At 61.1% G+C, this 18,861-nt stretch overlaps 1 protein-coding gene across 1 annotated transcript; it reads left to right on the top strand.

Annotated features, from left to right (window-relative positions):
- Positions 1-5,818: 5,818 nt before the first annotated feature.
- On the top strand, positions 5,819-18,420 carry METRNL (meteorin like, glial cell differentiation regulator). Its single transcript, XM_079133016.1, has 4 exons — positions 5,819-6,150; positions 10,854-11,236; positions 16,881-16,940; positions 17,894-18,420. Exons 1-4 carry the CDS (start codon positions 5,987-5,989, stop codon positions 18,211-18,213), a joined length of 927 nt encoding a protein of 308 aa, XP_078989142.1. The 5' UTR covers positions 5,819-5,986; the 3' UTR covers positions 18,214-18,420.
- Positions 18,421-18,861: the final 441 nt, after the last annotated feature.

Below are 18,861 nucleotides of genomic sequence, written 5' to 3'. Positions count from 1 at the left end.
GAGTGGACTCTGCCCTTGGGAGGTCCCCCTCCTGGTTCACATCTACCTAGGCCCTAGGCGTCACTGTCAGCCCCTCCAGCTGGGGGCAGCCTTGAGCTACCTGCTCCCAGCCTGGCCCTCTCCAGAAGCAGGACTGGACAGGCTGAGGACAGGGTGGTGATGGGCCTCACTGACAGGCACCTGGTAGAGGGTGTTTACAGCTGCACTCACCCACTGCGCTGAGTCACCAAGGGTTGGGGCAGTCAGTCAGTCGGGCCCAGAACTGACTGCCCTGGGTCCTCTGCTGGGACCTGGCCTGTGGCCTGCAGGTGGGAGGCCATGCCTGTCCAGCTAGGCAGCTCCTGGGTGGTGACTGCACCATCCATGACCCCCTTCCCACCTGCCATCCAGGCAGTGCCGTGCCTGACATCTGGATGGCCAGCCTCCCAAGAGCACCTGTCCACTGGGTCTGGCTCTGTCCAGCATTAGAGCCTCTGTAGGATCTGAGTCCTGCTTTATGACGTTGCCCAGGCCCTGCCTCAGGCAGGTTGGCACCAGTCACAGGGCATGACTCCCTGCTGTCCCAGTTGCCCACAGGTCTGCTGGGGAGGGTCTCCTCTGGCATGAAACCAAAGGCCACCAGCACAGGGAGGAGGGTGAGTTCTCTCTGGCAGAAGTGCAGGGGATGGGAGCCTGGGACTCCCAAGTGTGTCTGCACGCATGGTCACTCTTGGCTTGTGCTGAGGGTGGCCACTGGTGGGCCCAGAAAGAAGTGCCTCCTTGGGCTCGGAGGCCCATGGGGCTTTCCAGGACCCTTGCAGGGCAACCCTCTTAGGACTGCCCTCAACCAACTTGGTGGAGCCAGCTGTGAACCCCGGGGACTGCCGGTCAGTGGGGGCCCATCTGAGCACAGAGGCCCCAGGCGACCACAGTTGCTAGCTCGGAAACAGGTGTGGGCCCTGAGAACATGCTCGCTCTTGTCACGTGCTGCACACAGCTCCATGGGCAGTCCCTTGACTGTGCTGAGCTTCGTGATGGCCTAGGACATCATCCTTGTGGACCGGCTCCTGCCCTCATGTCTAGGCCAGAGGGACCTAACCTCTGCAGCCCCCAGGTGACCTGGGGGTAGGCACACAGCCTCCCAGGGTGAGTGGGTGGCCACTCCCGTGAACAGCGGACTTGAGAGGCATAGTGAGTCCTGGGACCACAGCGCTGGCCTTGTGGGACACGCCTCCTGCTTGAGGCCGCAGGGCTGAGCCCTCCAGGTTTTCTGCAGCATGTCCCCTCTGAGAGGAGTGGGCTGGCTGGGGAGGGCGAGCTACACCTCCTACCCATGTCCTGAGTGGCCACAGCCTGCTGTGTGCACAGGTGGGCCGTCTGGACCTCGGATTTCGGCCTCTGTCCTCGGATGGCCTCTCCTCGCTCTGCCCTGTTTTCTGTTCACTCTCTGCGGTGTCGTCCTCTTCTGCAGAGGTCTTTGGCTTCTCCAGACTTGCGGCCTGGGGACTCCTCTGGGTGGGGAGTGTCTTTGCCCCCAAGTGCTGGGCTGGTTCCTCTCTACACCTACCCTCAGGAAAGAATCACCTGGCCCCCAGCTTCACCCACAGCCCCCAAGGTCTGTCAGCTGCTCAAGGAGGCCCATCCTGGGCCAGCGCATGGTCATTCAGCCTGGTCACTGTGCTCACAGTCCAGGCCACGCACACACCTGGGGTCCACTTGCAAATCCAGCTGTCACCTTTGCGTGTGAATTCACCTTCCACATGGTCAGACCCCTCCTGGTACAGTGCCTTCCCTGTGGGGAACTGCCTTGGGGAAGTCCAGTGCTGTGGAGGTCCTATAGCTCACTGCTCCTGGGTCGTGGTCTGCCAGCGGCTGGCGGAGGGTGAGAGCAAGCCCTACATCTCAGGAGCAGCTGCTACAGACGGTGGTGATGGCAGTGAGGGTGATAACTCCACGCAGGGCCGCCCTACTGCTGGGCTGCCATGGCGCCGCACCAACCAAGGCCACACGCCCAGCCTCACTGCCTTCCTGTTAACCCAGGCCCGCCCAGCACGGAGCCCACGCACAGCTGACCCTCAGGTCCAGTCAAGCTGGTAGGACACTCCCTTCCACTTTTGTAGGATGCACAGACAGCAAAACCTGCCAGCAAATTAGGTTAGGGAGGGGTTAGGTGCAGAATTACATGGTGAAGGTTCCTGGGCTGAGGCCGGCAGGGCCCCTGGGGCTGTGTTTCATGTCGTAATTACACGTTACTTGCTGCAGTTGCTGAACGTCAAATTACCAGCACTGGCTCTGGGTGCCTCATCCACCACAATTGTGATAATTATGTCCCTATGGGAAGGTCAGCAAAAGTGGCCTCACAGGGGCAAGCTGGGTGACAGGGTGACTTGGGGCTGGGGAGGGCTGTGGGGTGGTGTTCTTCCTGGAACACCAAGGGGCCACGATTGTCAGCCTTCTCGAGATGTTTTCAAACACTAAGAGAAGATTCCTGGACATGTGTGGGAGAAGCGCGATGCCTGCTGGGGGACTCAGTCTGGGGGAGGACCGTGATTCTCTAGTGATGGTTTCAGGTGGTGGTCATTTTGTAGAACAGACCAGCCGAGGTGCTTGTTTGGAAACCTCAAGACTGAGCAACACTGCAAGCGTTCACAATTTGCTGGGCTGTTGGCTTCGGGAACCCCAGCTGTGGAGAGACCCTGGGCTATCAGCTCCCAGCCAGGGACCAGTGCTGTGCCTTGGAGTTAGGAATCCCCACCATCTGAGAGCTGCCCCTCAATAGGTGGCTGAGACCCAAACAGCTGTAGTCCTCACAGCCCTGGGAACCAGCTGGGGAGTTTATGCTTAAGACTCCTGAGTCAGTCACACAGCCAAGCCTCTGGATGTCACTCTGGCCCTGCCTCCTTGAGCCTCAGACCTGGTTAAGCTTTGGGGGACTGTCCAGGGCAGCACCAGGAATTCATCACCTATGTGCTCAGGAGATGGTCAGTGAAGTCTTAAATGGATGAGGACTGAAGCTGAGACCAACCAGCTCTTTGTGTGGGCCATGGACCCCAAGCTCCAGGGTTGATGGTGTGTGGTGAGCGCCCAGCCTCCAGTGTCTACCGGTCCAAGCATCCTCCTCTGGCTAGGGGAGGATTGAGAGCATTCACAGGTAGCCTCACCAAGGTGACCCAAGCCTTCCAGTCACTCTCACCTGGCGTGGGGAAGTGCATTTCAGGGGGTCTCCTAAACCCATTCTTCCTGATGCAGGGATGGGCAGGTGTGATTCTAGTGGGATCTGAAGCTCTCCAGTTCTGCAGCTCAGCCTCAGCTGATGTGTATGGATGCAGAGGGAGCTCCGGACCCTCACAGACACGGTAAGGAGTATGTGAGCTGTCCGTTCCCCCGTGAGGTGGGAAGAGCGCTGCAGGGCCCTTACTGGACTTAGCTGAGGGGCTTCTGGGAAGTGATACTTTCCCAGCATTCTGGAGTAACATGCCAGGATCCTTCCCCACATGCCTCCTGGAGAGATCACCCTGGAGAGCTCAGAGGGTGGCTGGGATTCTCATGGCCCAGGGGTGAAGGGATGGTGGGTGGTGGGCAGCCTCAGTCAGCCTGGACCCACCCCATCTACCTACCCCCAGGAGTCTGACATCACTGGCAATCAGGAGTCCCAACTCCGGGGATGTTTTATTTGCAGGTGGCTTTGATGGGCCAGGGCAAGGGTCAGCAAAGCAGCCAGGAAGCCCTGGGATTCTGAGGTACAAGCCTCCCCAGAAGCCAATAGGGCACAGGCTCCTGTAATGGCTTGGGTACCAGTTCTGCTGTGGTGGCCCCCACTCCATGTCGGTAGATGGGTCAGAAAGATGGGACTCTGGAAATTCCAACTTTAGAGGTACTCCTGGAGGGAGCTGAGTGCTGGGAGGCAGGGCCAGGCTTTCTCCGGATATACTATGGGATCACATAGGCAAGAATCACATAGGCAAGCATTCATTCTTACCCTAGTTATCTGCTTGTTTTGAGTTAGTAGACTTTACTTTTTAGGTTTACAGAAAAACTGCACAAATTGTCAAGAGAATTCCCCAGCATACCCTTCCCCCACCCAGTTTTCCCCAAGGTTAGTACCCTGCATCAGAGTGCTTAAGTGTCATCATCAAGGAACCAATATTGACACATTATTAACTAACTGCCCAAGTCTACATTCCAGTTTGCTCTCCTGCTATACATTCATGGGCCCTGGCAAATTCACTTGGCCATCCTGCAATCCCAGTGTCAGGGCAGCCCAGTGGGCACAGGTAGCAGAGTCCTGGGATGTGACCAGTGTCAGTCCTGGCCATCGTGGGCAGGTCACCGCAAGCTGCTAGCTCTCAACGTCTGCCTTGGATGCTGCCTGCCCCTTCCACAGTGTGACATTCTGGACTCTGACAAGTCCTTCCGGGATAGACGCAGTCTGCTGGGCTGTGTGCGAATGGCTTACTCAGCCCTGCAGTGCCCTGGGCAAGAGGTGCTGTGGTAAGGAAAGTGGTCTATGTCGGTGCTTGTGCACTGAGACACCTACAAGGCCTTCCGGGGGTGTGGGGCTGGTGGGGCAGGCTCCAAGCTCTGAAGCACACTGTGCTCCAGAGCCTCAAACCTGTAGCGATTCGCACGGTGGCATCGCTTCAGGTGCTGGGCAGTGCCCTGGTTCCAGGTTTGGTAGGCCTGCTTTGTTCCAGGGTCCTAAATAGATCTGTAAACTGCAGTGGTCTCCCCAGCTCCTTATGCCCCGGCCGGTCCCCAACACTGAGCTGCTTCTGACCCACACTTGGGGCCAGCTGTTTCTCAGGCCAGCAGACTCATAATTCCACCACCCTTTTCTATCCCTCAGTACAGTCACCTCCCAATGCGCTAGACTCCTATATTCTCACCTGGCTCTCAGCCTATGAAAAAAAATTTTTTTTTTAAAAGTCTGGAGACAGTTTGGATGGCCAAATGGGGTCGGGGTGCGCTACCGACATCTAGAGTAGGCGCCAGTTTGTTAAAATCCCGCAATGCACAGGATGGTCCCCGTTGTAAAGTTATCCACCCCAAACCTGACCTTCCAGGTTGATGAAGCAGTACCAGCGGTGCGTGGGTGTGCGGGCTGGGCAGCGCACAGCCACGGGTTCTCAGGGAGCCCTAGAAAGGCACAGGGACAGCACAACCAAACTCTTTCTGGAGACCGGACGCTTCAGAGCCCAGCACGTTGTACAGGGGAGTCAGGCCTGAAGCCGAGCCTCCCTGCCCGGTGGGCTGTAGGCCGGGGCAGATCCGAACCTCCGCCAAGCACAAATTCTCCCGAGGGTGGGGTGCCAAGAACTTCCCAGAGAGCCACCGGCTGGCGAGGCGCGCGGCGGCCACAGCGCCGCCACAGTGGGGGCTTCGGGGAGACAGGGCGCCGGCCAGGCGCTCGACTCGGGTCCGCGCGACCTCGCGGTCGGTCTCGGGTTCTCCCCGCCCCCGCCTGGTGCAGGAGCGGAAGCCCACTGCGCCGTCTCCTCCGGCAGGGCCTCCGCGCTCCGGCCTCGGCTCTTCTTCAAGACCCTCTCTCCGACCCGAGCGGCCTCTTCTCCGCAGCGGCCCAGCTCACCCCACCACCGACTTGGAGAGCCGAGACCCTGCGTCGGCCGCGGCCGGCCGGGCGCGCGGGGCGGGGTTCCGGCACACTGGGCGGCGCGCGGCCCGACCCGAAGATCGCGCAGGGCGGGGCGGGGCGGGGTTCCGCGCGGGGGCGGGGCGGGGCGGGGCGCGGGGCTGGCCCACCCCCCAGCTGAGCCGGGACCGCGGGCTGCGGACTCGCCAGCTCAGAGGCTCCAGCGGCTGCGGCGGGCGCGCTCGTTAGCGCGGCGCGGCGGCTCAGGCGGGCCGGGATGGGCGGGCGGCCGAGCGGGGGGCGCTGGAGGCGCGCGACGTGACCCTCCTGCACGCGGAGCCCGCCCCGCCGGCCGCGCCGAGTGGAGGGTCTGCTCGGTGGGCGCCGACACGAAATCGGCGCCGACCCGGCCGGAGCATGCGGGGCGCGGCGCGGGGAGCCCGGGGGCGCGCGGGGCAGCTGTGGCCGCGGCCCCCTGTCCCGGGCGCGGGCCCGCCCCCGCCGCTTCTGCTGCTTCTGGCGGTGCTGCTGGGCGGCGCGGGCGCGCAGTACTCCAGCGACCTGTGCAGCTGGAAGGGGAGGTGAGTTCCGCAGAGCGACCCCAGCCCAACCGGCCCGGACCTAGGTCCTCCGGTACCCTCGGCTCCGCTCCCGAGCATGGACCGGCGCGGCGGGATCGGGGGCCGCTCGCTCTCCAGGCCGAGTTCGGTGCCCCCATCCCGGTCCCCGGCTCCAGAACAAAAGAGCCCGAGGCGTCCAGGTCCCGGCCCTGAGGACGCCCGGGGAGGCGCGTCCGCAACGCCAAGGGGTCTGCGCAGGCCGGCCGCCCACTCGTCCCGGGCGGAGCAAGGATCCGGAGTCCAGAGCTCAGCTCAGCGGGCGCCGGGCGGGGTCCACGGTTGTGTCCTCCCGGTTCCTGCCGGTGGCGGGAGCTGCGCGCCCCCGGCCGGGAGGAGCCAAGCAAAGCGAGAAGGAATGGCCGGGTTCGGCGGTTTCGGGGACGGTACGGGACCCTCGTTGGTTGCAGTGCTGCCTGCGTCAGCTGGGCGGCCAGCCGCTGGCGGACACCTGTGCGCGGGACCATTGCAGCGGGGCAGAGCCCCCAGTCCCACCCTGTGAAGGTCAGGCCGCCCTTGGCAGCCGCGCGCCGGGCTCCGCGACCCCCCCCCCTCCCGTCCGCGGTGGCAGCCGAGGACTTTGTAAAACCAAAGTGTGACATGTAGAAAGGGGCGCAGGTCACAAGTGAGCGTGGCCGCGGTGCCTGGGGAGCCGCAGCTACTTGGGAAGGACCCGGGGGCGCGCCGGGCACCACCGCGGAGGTTCCTTGGGCTTCGCAGAGCTAGTTTTGTGCGGTGGAAGTTGCCAATTCAGCAGTTTGCGGAGCGCCCTGCGCTAACGCGCGTCTGCTCGGAAAACGCTGTGGGCTGGGGCTGCGCTTTGGTGTGGTCCGGGTACCCCACGGGTGCGCGCCCACCCAACCCGCAGTCCCTGGGCTGGTAGGCAGAGTCCAGCGGCAGACAGCTCATTCTGGGTGGGGGCGGTCACGGGTGATTTTGGTGAAGCCGTTTTTCCGAGAAGACTGGGTGTTGAGCTGGTGCGCCAGGCTCTGCGTCAGCAGGGCATGGCTGGTCATCTTGGACACTTACAGCACTTAGTTTTCTGAGGAAACCACAATGACCACAATCAACACTCCCTCCCTCTGCAGAAGACTCCTGCCAAGGGGTTGGACTTGAAGATCGGCCCCCTGGCTCCTGAGACCGCTGGGCACTGCCTACCTCGCTAGGAGTTTTCTGCCTCCCTTCCAGTAGAAATCCCCCTGCCTGCGGGAGCAGGGAAGGGAGCTGAGATTGGGGCTGAGGGTGGCTGGAGCTTTGGGGGAGGGCTGGCCTGGGGAATGCTGGCGCCAGCACAAAGCTGGCTGGGAGCCTCTGATACTGACGCTCCCTGGGGCTGCCCTTTCTCTGGCCATAGTAATCAAAATCCCTGCTCTCAGCCTCTGCTGGTGGATGAGCACACCCAACCCAAGGCTTTGGAGTGTCCTGCTCTAGCAGGTCAAAACCAGAAAACCCAGTCCCTGTCTCTGAGCCTGGGTTTCTAGCTGGAGCCAACTTCCTTTCCCAGGTCCTCGGAGGGCTGCATATCTAGGCTGCAGCCCCAAGCCCAGGGCACCCAGAACTCGCACAGGTGTTTGCAGTGGGAGCAGGTGTGCCCCCCACCATCTACCTGCAGAAGCAGAACACTGCCTGGGCCCTTTGCCCTTGTTTGTCAACACCCTCCTTGGACTCCCTTGATGGCACCTCTTCCAAAGGTTGAACCTAGCAGAGGGCAGCTGAGGGACCCTTGGAGCTGCCAGAGAGGAGCATAAACGGAGCCCCCTTGCCTTGTGACTGCCACCCCCATTTTCCAGTACACTTCACACGTCACTGCCTTCTGTCGACCTGGGAGTGTGCTGGCTTTCTTGCTAACTCCATGGTTTATGGCCCTTTAGGAGCTGTTGGAGCACAGCGCCGGGTGGAATGAGCTGAGGGCAGGTGGATTCTGACTCCTGCTAGGAAGGGACACTGGCCACTCACAGTGATGTGCTGGTGTTTCTAAGTATTGCCAAGCAATCAAAGTGGAGATCTGAAATCCTTCCTGTGTAGGAGGCAGGACCAGTCTTTATTATCCAGGGACCATAAAGGTGAACCATGGACTTTCCCACTGCCATTATCCAGGCAGGGCAGGTGCAGCCACACCTGGGTTCTCTGGCAAGGGGGGGTGGGAAGTGGAAGGCAGCTTGGGGGCAGAACCTCTGGCTTTGCCTATGGTCCAGGACCAACCCCACTCCAGCAACCAGACTGTCTTGTCATGGTGACTCGGGGTTCACCAGCTGTGGGTGTGAGTGGTTTTGGGCTGGCCCCATGCCAACTGCAGGCACGAGCTCAGCTTGCTTCCTGCAAGTCCTCAGAAACTTGCTGGGTTTACCATCTTTTCCATAAAGGTGCCCACGGGCATGTCCACTTGGGTAACCCTTGCTGACTTTTTTAAAAATAAAAGCATTAATTCAGCTTCACTAATCTGATCAAATGCCTTGCCAGCACCATGTTGTGGACTTGATCCAATTCTGTGTGCACTCTGTGCTTTTGTCACAGCAGAGGGCTGGAGTCTGCAGTTTTGCTTGGTGTGGCACCTGCATCTCTTGAAGATGGTAAAATGCCATTGTCAGTGACCATTAGTCATGTGTTTACTTTTGCAATTGTTGGGGTGCTGGATGTTGGGTTGTGTGGTAGGAACCAGCCAGTTGTTTGTCTACATGAGGGTCGTGAGCAGTGCATGCTACTGACTGGTTCCAAGGTGAGCACCTGCTTAGATTCCTGTGGACCTGGGTGTTTTAGGAGAATGGAGAGACGCAGTCCCTGGCACTGAGGTGGGTATAGACATGGCTAAGGGTGAGGAAGTGGGCTCCTCATTTCTCGTGGCTTTACCTCCACCTTGGTTTTTTACCTCCTTCTCATTAGATGGAGCCAGATGGACATCATGAGATGCACTTGGCTTCAAGTGTAGGTTGGAACAGCAACCCAGACCCAGGTCCTTTTCCCCTGGTACGGCGGTTGGACACCATCCCCTAGAGGGTTCCTTCTGCCCTGCCTGAGTTGGGGTTTCCCCCTGTGCAGAAGAGCACAGTGCCTCTGCTCTGCCAACCCTCAGGGTCCTGAGAGGGAAGTGAAGGCTCAGACTGGGCGGCTTATTTGGGAAAGATTGAGGGTTGTACCTGGACCTGGGGCCAGTGTCGGCAGTCCCTCAGAGCCAGACACTGCGGGCGGGACGGTTGGGTTTGTTCTGGCTGCACCAGGACGGCTCCGCCGGGTGGCGTGTCAGCCCCTCAGCGCTCAGGGCAGTTTTCACAGAGCACTGTAATTAGGCCCATCCCTCCATGGGTGTCAGGTGAGCTGTGTGAGTTTTATTGCCTGTAATTTGTAAGTTTGTTCTGTGTGTGCGGCCCAGGCAGGCTGCTTGTGACCCAGGGCCGCTGGGGGGTGGGGGCTTCACCCCCGATGCTCCTCTCTGATGTGGTCTGCAGGGTGGTTCTGGCTTCAGCCTGCAGCCAGCCATCATGGCAAAAGCGAGTGTCAGGGCCCTTGGTGAGTCGCCCTGCAGTAAGTGGGAATTCTGTGTGGTGCCCTCTCTCCTCCACAGCGAGGGCTGGTGACTCACTGGGACCAGGGCTCTGGAGTCAGCCCTGCTCATTCCACATAGAAATCCTGAGAATGTGGGCAAACCTGTCCGAGATCTGATCAGAACCAATTTCAAGTAATAAGACACTTATCTGAAGTCATTGGCTCAGTTCCAGACCTGCTGGTGGCCATGACGTCACTGTCGGCGAGGAGCTGGCATTTACACTAAAGTTCTGAGCTGTTGAAACAAGTTTTGGTGGTTTCGATTTCTAGGGCCTGCCTCGCGAGAGCAGCGCCTTGCTCATTTTCCTGTTGAGCCTTGGCAGTGTGCTACTGCCGTCCCCTTGGGAAGGCCCGGCCACCTGTGGTCCTTGCACCTACCCCTCCTCCCCCAGGTTGCTTCCTGTGCTCCTGTGGTGGGTCTTGCTTTTGTGACAGCTGAGCTTGCTTTTAAGAAAAGATCGCCATGCAAGTACCTCAGGCTGTGAAATGAATGAGACGAGTCGAATGTCACCTTAGAGAAGGCACAGATAGGTGGCCCCTGCAGCAGAGCCCGGGAGCAGAGGACCGGCTTGCTCCTGGCTGACGCACTAGCTGGCTGCGAGCTGTCTGGAGCACGTGGGCATGCGCTGCACCTGCAGCACCCCTGGAGTCTGACCCTCACTTTTTGCCCAACAGGGCTCTGCTGTCCTCCCGCTGAGGCCCTGGTCCTCTTGGGTCGACTGGAACTCTGGTTGGTGCCAGTGTTTCCTTGATGTTCTGGAACCACCTAGCCCTTCTCAGTTCTCGCTGACCAGGAGCCCCGGCCTCCCTGGCTCAGGGACACTGCTGAGACTCCATTTGAAGGCTGCCGATGCTGAGCCTGGAGGGCGGGGCCGGGGGCCGGGCACCTGGCTGCTGTGCTCATCAGTGCTGCAGCAGATCTGCCTTGACCCTGGAAGGAACTGGGGAGGCCAGTAGAGGTGGCTCACTGGGTGCTGCCGCCCGAGCCGGGAGGTGGGCACTGAGCAGGCAGTGGGCTGCTGGGTCAGTGGCTGTGGGGGCTGTGGTTGTGGAGGGGCCTCACACCCCTCCTGGGCTGGGCTGTGGCCTCTCCTGCAGCTCTGGCTGACCCCGTACCTCCTCTGCAGCGGGCTGACCCACGAGGCTCACAGGAAGGAGGTGGAGCAGGTGTACCTGCGCTGCGCGGCCGGCTCCGTGGAGTGGATGTACCCGACTGGGGCGCTGATCGTCAACCTTCGGCCGAACACCTTCTCGCCCTCCCGAGGGCTGACTGTGTGCATCAAGCCCTTCAGCGGCTCTTCGGGGGCCAACGTCTACCTGGAGAGAACTGGAGAGCTGAGACTGCTTGTGCCAGACGGGAGTGGCCCTGGGGGCCGGGTGCAGTGCTTCAGCCTGGAGCAGGGCGGCCTGTTTGTGGAGGCCACACCCCAGCAGGACATCAGCAGGAGGACCACCGGCTTCCAGTACGAGCTGATGAGCGGGCGCAGGGGGCTGGGCCACGCACTGTCTGGTGAGTGGGCGAGGGAACGGAGGGACTGGGGGCTGATGTTGCTGCTGGACGTCCCATGCTCCCCATTGCCCTCTCCGCAGACACTCGGTGGCACACCTGCCAGGCCTCGTGGCCTGGAGAGCCCTACGAGTCCCCTGTACACAGGCCTTCTTGGGGGAGTGGGTGGGGGTGGCACCCCAAGACTAAACCACCCTTGAAATGCAGCCTTTTCACCCCCACCCCTTGATTACCAGCCTGGGACCTTGGAGTCCTGACCTGGTGGAGCAGTGTGTGTGTGGCCAGGGTCGTGGAGGCATGCAAGGTGGGGCTGCACCTTCGCACGGCCCCAGGGCTGGTCCTGGTCTGGGTGTCTGCAGCAGGTGCAGGCATCGGGCTTGACTCACAGCCTGGAGGCACAGAGCCGGCCTCCCAGGAGGTGGGGTAATCATGGGTCCATCACTTGGGCCTCCATGGAAGACAGAGGCAGGAACCTGAAGGGGCTTTGGCTGGCTATGAGACCCCAGCACTGGTGCGAGGGAGTGCCTGGGGGTCTCAGGAGGCATGCCTGGGAGGACCCCCCCGATGGGGAACAGCCTCAGAAACCAGTTCAGTGTCTTCTTTGGACAGTGTCTGACAGCGTGGGGACCTGGCGAGGATCTGGGTAGAGTCTCCCTGAGGCAGGTTGGGCCTACATGGCGCTGGCAGACTGTGCTTGTGAGGGCTGTGTGATCTGCTGTGGGTTTTCCTGTCCTGAGGAAGCAGACTTTCCTGACACAGTGGTCATGGACAGTGCTGATCTCTAAGCCCTGCAAGGGGACACTGAGGAGTGGCCTTGAGCCCTGCAGCTGACAGGGCAGGTCCCAGCCCTTGGGCTGTGAGCAGGCAGGTCCCCTTTCCTGGGCCAGCAATTGTGGCTGGTGGGGGGCCAGGTGAGGGGATGCCAGTCACTCTGGGCCTGGCAGTGAACTCACCATGAGAATGACACCTGGGCACTCTGGACCCCGTGTCCATGCTCTCTGACTGAAGTGGTGGTCCAGCCGGCAGGAGCCGCGAGCGTCCCTCGTGGGGTGAGAGTGTCGATTGGCTTTGAGGATGCCCTGCAGCTCGTGTGCTGGGCCGAGCCTTGCCTGGTGTCGGGTGCCTCGCGGCAGCTTTGAGTGTGAGCTGTCCTCTGCACTCGCACAGGCCAGAGTTCTGGCGTGGATCCAGGTGTTGGTGGTAAAGTGGGATGACAGCGAAACCTGGGAGCTGCCCCTCCTCTCTCCATCATTGCCCCCCACCCCGCTCATGCTTCCAGGCCAGGGCAGTGAGGCCTGTGGGGTTGGTTGGGCTGCCCTGTGTTCCTGCGGGGTCACTGGGGGCAGTGGCTCTATCACAGGCACCTGCTCTCAGGCCTGAGCTTGGCCCCTCGCACCTCCTGCATGGTGGGGTCCCCCACAGGCAGTGGCCAGGTGGGATGGCATGCTGGCTCCACGCCCAGAGCTCTGCTCTGTCTTGAGAGGCAGGTGCTGGGGTTCCCTTGCTGTCCAGCAGCACACGCTCTTCTGGCCCTGGGGTATCCGTGGAAGTCAAGTCTGCAGTGACTTTGGGCCCCCTGCAGATGGCGGGTTGCTTGTCAGAGGCAACATCCATGCAGTAACCTCCAGAACGTGGAGTGGGGACCCCGGCTCTGCTGTACTGGGGGCTCTAGGGGCTGGAACCCGATCCTGGCATCCCCCCAGAAATGGTCAGATACCTGCCCCTCCTGGAGCAGAGGTGCCACGCCCCCATGATGGGCTCTGGCAGGGGTGCTGGGCACCGATGGGCTCCTCTCCTGGGCTGTTCCGCTTTCAGGGGATGGGGGCTGCTAAGCCTTCAATGCTGAAGGAATGGGCATGTAATGGGAATGCTGGTGCTGGCCAGCTGGCAGCAGCATCACCCTCCCCAGAAGGCTGGTTCCAAGCTCTCTCTGGCCAGCACTGGCTTCTCCTGTTCTGTCTGTTGGTGTGGCTGCGGAAGACCTTCTAGAGACTGGTCCAGGCAGTGGCTGAGCACACAGGGCCAGCCCAGATGGTTGTGCTGGAGACAGCGGAGCTTGTAGTGAATTGGAGTTCAGTTTGTACTGGGGACAGAGGTGCTGTGGGCTGGAACCTGCTCGAGAGTGTGTGTGCACTTGTGTGAGCCTCACTCCACTCTGCCAGTCCACCCATGTTGCAGAATCCACTCCTGAGACAGCAGGAGCCAGGACCAGAGCAGAGGTGCAGGCTGCTCCTCCAAGGGTGCAGGATGGGGGTCAGGCAGTGGAAGACCCTGGCCCTGGGAGACACTCCTCCAGGGGTACAGAGTGGGGGTCAGGCTGTAAATGACCCTCACCCTGGGGGACACTCCTCCAGGGGTACAGAATGGGGGTCAGGCAGCAGGGAACCTCAATCCTGGGGGACACTCCTCCAGGGGTATAGAATGGGGGTCAGGCTGTGAATGACTCTCACCCTGGGGACACTCCTCCAGGGGTGCAGAGTGGGGGTCAGGCAGCAGGTAACCCAGCCCCAGGACCTGCCCACCTGGTGCTCAGCACCTCCGTGGAGCTGCCAGACGTCTGAGCACTGCCTCTGATGCAGGGGTCTGACAGGACACAGAGGCAGCAGATGGCCACGTGGCTGGCTGTGGATGCACCTCAAGGCCAGGGGACAGACCGGGCTGCTGGGGCCTGGCCACCTGGGGAAGCAGACACTGTGGATGGGGCCGAGGGGTTGGCCAGTGAGGGCTGGGGCTCCATCTGGTCCCAGGGAACAGGTGCAGGGGCTGGCTTATCTCAAGGTGGCTCAACCAGTCTGAGTTCTGGGGGCTGGGGCTCAGGAGAGGCCCAGTGCAGGTGTCCAGTGCAGGTGTCCAGGGGAGGGGCCGAAGGACTCCGTGCCGTCCCAGGTGTGGAAGTTGCTGCCTAGGTGGCTCAGAGTCTGGGCCTGCAGCTTCTGGGTCAGTCTCCCACCCCCGTGAAAACCTGCTTTGCTTGCTCAGCCTGAGTAACCAGACTTGCCCATTCCCCACTGCTGAGGCCCCCAGGAGCTTGAGTCTGGGGTGGTCTTCGTGGGTGTGTGGGCTCTAGCAAAGTCTGGAGGCGGAAAGGAAATCTCACGGCTTCTGGAAACAAAAGAGAGGCTCGTTTTTCTGAAGCTCCATCTCTCTGGCCTCAGTGGCTTCTTCAGGTCACCGGTGACCCTGAGGTGATGTTTCATCCTAACCAGTTCCTGGCCTGGGAGGTGGGGTGTGTGGCGTCCACCTGCTTCCTCATCAGGAAGAGAGGGGAAGGAGGGACCCAGGCTAGAGGGGCAGGTGAGGCCTCTGCCCCGGGATCCTCGTGGTGTCCTGGAGGCACCCGCTGTTCTTGACCTCAGTCTTAGCACCCCCAGGTCTGCCCACACCCTGTCCACACCCCTCCCACACTTTGTTCACTTGGTCGAAGGCACACTCACCGTCACCACCACGCTGGTGCCCCAGTGTCTTCTTCCGAGGACTTCCTCTGGAAGTGTGCATGCATGGCAGCTGTCCTGGGGGTCAGTCCTGCCTGCTAGCCACCAGCTCCACGTGTCTGCTGACTGCCTTGAGCCAGCTGCTCCTGCCCTTGCCCTTTGCTGCCCTCCACAGCACCTGCTTCCAGGTGCCCCTGGCCCTCCTGATGTATCCCTCCTCATTCCACTCACTTGATGTATTCCTGAGCATCTCCAAAGCATCCACACCCACATTCCCCCGGAAGCTCATGCTGGGTCCATGAGCACATTTCAGTCCCTCCTGAACCCGACTGATAGAGCTGTTCCCAGATTGCTGTCCTCAGAGTCCACATTGCATTTTCCACAAAGACAAATTGCACTATGCAAAGCTCAGAATGAGAAGCAGATGCTTCCATGGTGGAGTTTGTGACCTCGGCCAGTGATGGCTTTGAGTGGGTCTGGAGACAGTGACTGCCCTTGGGGTCCCCACACCTTCTGCTAGAGTCTGGGTGTGAGCCAGAGCCACTCCAGGGAGGGGAGGGTCTCCATGCTTTTTCCCTAGCTGTCGGCTAAGATCCCAGGTGTGTGACTCACAGGGAGAGGAATGTGCGTGGGCTTGGTGACACTGCAGGCAGAGGTCTGGGGTCCCATCTCAGTGTGGCTGGGGCCTGTCAGCTCCTCTGCAGTGCAAGCTCAGCTGAGCCCCAGGGGGGCAGCAGTGAGGGCCGAGGAAATGTCACAGGGCCCAGGCTGGCTGGGGCTGGGAGTGGACAGAGTGAGCATCACAGGCTTCCAGGGCTCCGCAGCCGCCATGTCCCGTCAGCAAAAGACTCCAGGATCTGGAACGGGGGCGGGAAGGTGCCCATCCTCTGAAGGACTGGGTGGAGTGGAGGCACAGCAGGTGGTTCTTGTTCGTGGTTCTGCTTTTCCTGATAACTTAGTAGAAGCAAAGGTGCTGCAGGTGGTGGGTGGGCTGGTGCGTTAGCAGCTGCTGAGCCTGGGAGTCCTCGGCCCATCCTGCTGGCATAGGGCAGGAAGGCCAGAGCTCCAGACTCACCTGCTCCATGCCTGCCAGGGCACTGTGAACCCAGGGCCTTGCCTCGTGTCTGATGATGTGAGTGGTCCCAAGGCTCCATGCACCTTCTGGTCCCAGAGGCCCCTCTGCACTCCTGCTGGCCTGGAAGTGCTTGGCCAGTGGTTGAGGAGCTGACGTTGGCCCTGGGGGCTCAGCCACTGGCTCGAGGGGGTCGGTGCAGCCTCTGGTCAGGCAATGGCTCAGCCTGGCTCAGCTCTGGGTTGGCAGGGCGGCACCAGGCGTGCACGGGCCTTAGCTCCTCAGGGCCAGGGCTGCCGAGCCTTGTACTGTGAACTGGCCGAGGGGAACCCTGGCCAAGGTCTTGAACCTCCACATGGAGTGTGTGTGGCGAGGCCGGGGATTGCCGCTGCCAGATCCGAGTTTCTGTTTGACGTTTGGGGAACTGGGGCGAAGGGCAGGGCGCGGGCCACCCGGGAAGTGTGTTGTGTAAGGGTTTGGCCAGCGAGGCTCGTCCCAAGCAGGCTGCAGCCTGTGGGCTCTCGGAGGGAGCCAGACCCCAGGATTCTGGGGCACCGGATCCGGTAGATTTGGCTTAGTTTGAAAGGCGTTTGCTGTGTGTACCTTGCCCAGGGCCAGGTGGAGTCTGGGGAGGGGACTGAGCTGAGACTCTCACCCCAGGCCTTGTGCCTGCACAGGTGGTGCCCCCACCCTGCCCCACTCATCACTTCTACTGTCCCAGCCTTGTCAGTCCTCCTGGTCTGCACCTGGGGCCTGTGGGACTGGCCCTGCCCTTTGGGGTGTGACTGGAAGTGGGTGCTGCAGGAGGCTCCTGCTCGTGAGGCACCCTGCGTTTTGGGGTGTGCTCTGGAGCCTGGGTGAGGGGCAGGGGCTCAGCTTGACTCGGGCCGGCTTTGCATCTGTGGTAGGTGCTGAGAGATCACGATCGAGTCCTTGCTCTTCTGGCACAACAGGGCCAGTGGGCACATGGCGGTAGGTGTACCCGGGGCCCTACCCAGGCTTGACCTCTCTTGCATGCTGAGTCTGACGGCAGCGTGTGCCATCAGATGCAGCAGGCATCTGCCTCTGGGGGAGGGCTTGCAGCTGACCGCAGCGGGCACACCGGAGCTGCCAGGCTGCGTGCCGACTGTTCTCTCCCCCCCAGCTCCATGCCGCCCATGCAGCGACGCCGAGGTGCTCCTGGCAGTCTGCACCAGCGACTTTGGTGAGTGTCTCCTCTCGGATCTCCTGTGTTCCGTCCCTGTGGTGTGGGCCACTGGGACCCAGGATGGAGAGCCTTCCAGAGCAGGCGGGGCTCCTCTAGGATCTGAGAAGCTGCTAGACATGGCTTCCCGGGGGGCACGGAATAGGTGCTTTTCTGTGCCTGTGGCACGAGATCTCCACACGTGTATGCACACTTTCACACTTGTGTGTGCACACATGCACACACACACTGAGCTGGGCTGGATGTTTTGGGTGACTGTCAGTCATCTTCCTGGTTTGCACATGAGCTCACAGCTCCCTAGGGACTCTGAAGTCCTACAGTTCCCAGGGGTTCTTGCAGTGTCCTCTGAACACTGTCCTGTGGGCAGCCTGGCCTTGTGTCAGCTGCCACCTTGGAGCCCTGTCCATTCCTCATCCAGATTCCCTGACATCTGGGGCTTCTGGGCTCTGGTGGGCCCAGGGCTGTGCTCTGAGGGACGCAGGCCCCTTGTCTGTGCTGTCTGGGGCTGTAGCCCCAGTGTGGTGTTGCCAGCCTGCTGCTGTGGTGGTGGGCACCCGAAGCCAACGCAGCTGGCCCTGTGCCCAGGTTCCCACCCTGAGCTCTGAGCACATCATGGTGAGCTGGAGGTTGCTCACCGCCCCCTGACCAGGACCAGGACCAGGACCAGGGCCGGGCAGGCTGCCCTGTTGTGCCCCAGCACAGAGCATGCCTGTAGGTGTGCTTGTCTGGCCCACAGCAGAAGGAGCACCTTTGTCTCCGTGCCAGCATCAGGGCCAGCCCCAGGCAGCCCCCCACCCTTACAGTTGAGCTTCCCAAGGGCCTTTCTAGAAGGTAGGTTGGCTCAGCTCTGGTTCTGAGGTCCATTAGAGTTGGGGGCTTGGGGGTAACATGCGCTGTGTGCCTGTCCTTGGGGCTGTGCTGCTGGACATGCTGACCTGTGTCCTCCTCCATAGTCGTCCGAGGCTCCATCCAGGACGTCACCCACGTGCCAGAGCGGCAGGAGTCCGTCATCCACCTCCGGGTGAGCAGGCTCTACCGGCAGAAGAGCAGGGTCTTCCGGCCCGCGCCTGAGGGCCATGGCCACTGGCAGGGCCGCATCCTGACGCTGCTGGAGTGTGGTGTGCGGCCAGGGCATGGGGACTTCCTCTTCACTGGCCACATGCACTTCGGGGAGGCCCAGCTGGGCTGTGCCCCACGCTTCAGTGACTTCCAAAGGACGTACAGGGACGCAGAGGAAAGGGGGCTGAACCCCTGTGAGATCGGCACGGAGTGACCGTGGATGCTGCCACCCTGTCCTGCAATCACTGCCAGGGCCGTGTGTGTTGGAACCTGGTGTGGGCAGTGGGCTGGGGTGCAGCCAGGGGCACAGGGCCCAGTCAAGGATGCCCTCGCCCGTTGGAAATGCTGTAAAATGCAAACTAAGTTATTATATTTTTTTGTAAAAAAGAAATGTCCATAAGAAATGTCCCGTGTCTCGAGATGCCTTGGTGTGCGGTTTAATGCTGTTTTCACATCACGGGAACCCGTTGCAGCCTAGGGCGCTCAGTGAGGCTTCCCGAGAACCTGCACACCCCACACTGGAGTTCTTGCCACAAATGTGTGGGGCCAAATGTGGATTTCTGTTCTTCTTTCCATCTTGTTCTGCTTCCTGAAGAATGAGCTTTGCAGCCTGGTCTTTCTTGGGCTGCAGACTGTTTCTGTTCCAGAGAATGAAGACCAGGCTCTGACCCCACGAGACCCTCGCTGGAGGCATGTGAGGGTGCTGCCTGGTAGCTTGTCCCCCTGCCTGTGGGAGCACCGGCCCTCAGTACCTGCCCAGCCCTTCCCAGTCTTGGCCTTTGACAGCAGTTTCTCCCACATGCCTAAGCCCACAGCAAGTCTCCAGACCCCAGGGGCTGCCCGGGACAGGGTTTGGTGGCCC

The sequence above is a fragment of the Sciurus vulgaris genome (genome assembly GCF_902686455.1).
Source record: "Sciurus vulgaris genome assembly, chromosome: 3".
Taxonomy (NCBI): Eukaryota; Metazoa; Chordata; class Mammalia; order Rodentia; family Sciuridae; genus Sciurus; species Sciurus vulgaris.
This window is presented reverse-complemented; position numbering and strand designations above follow the sequence as displayed.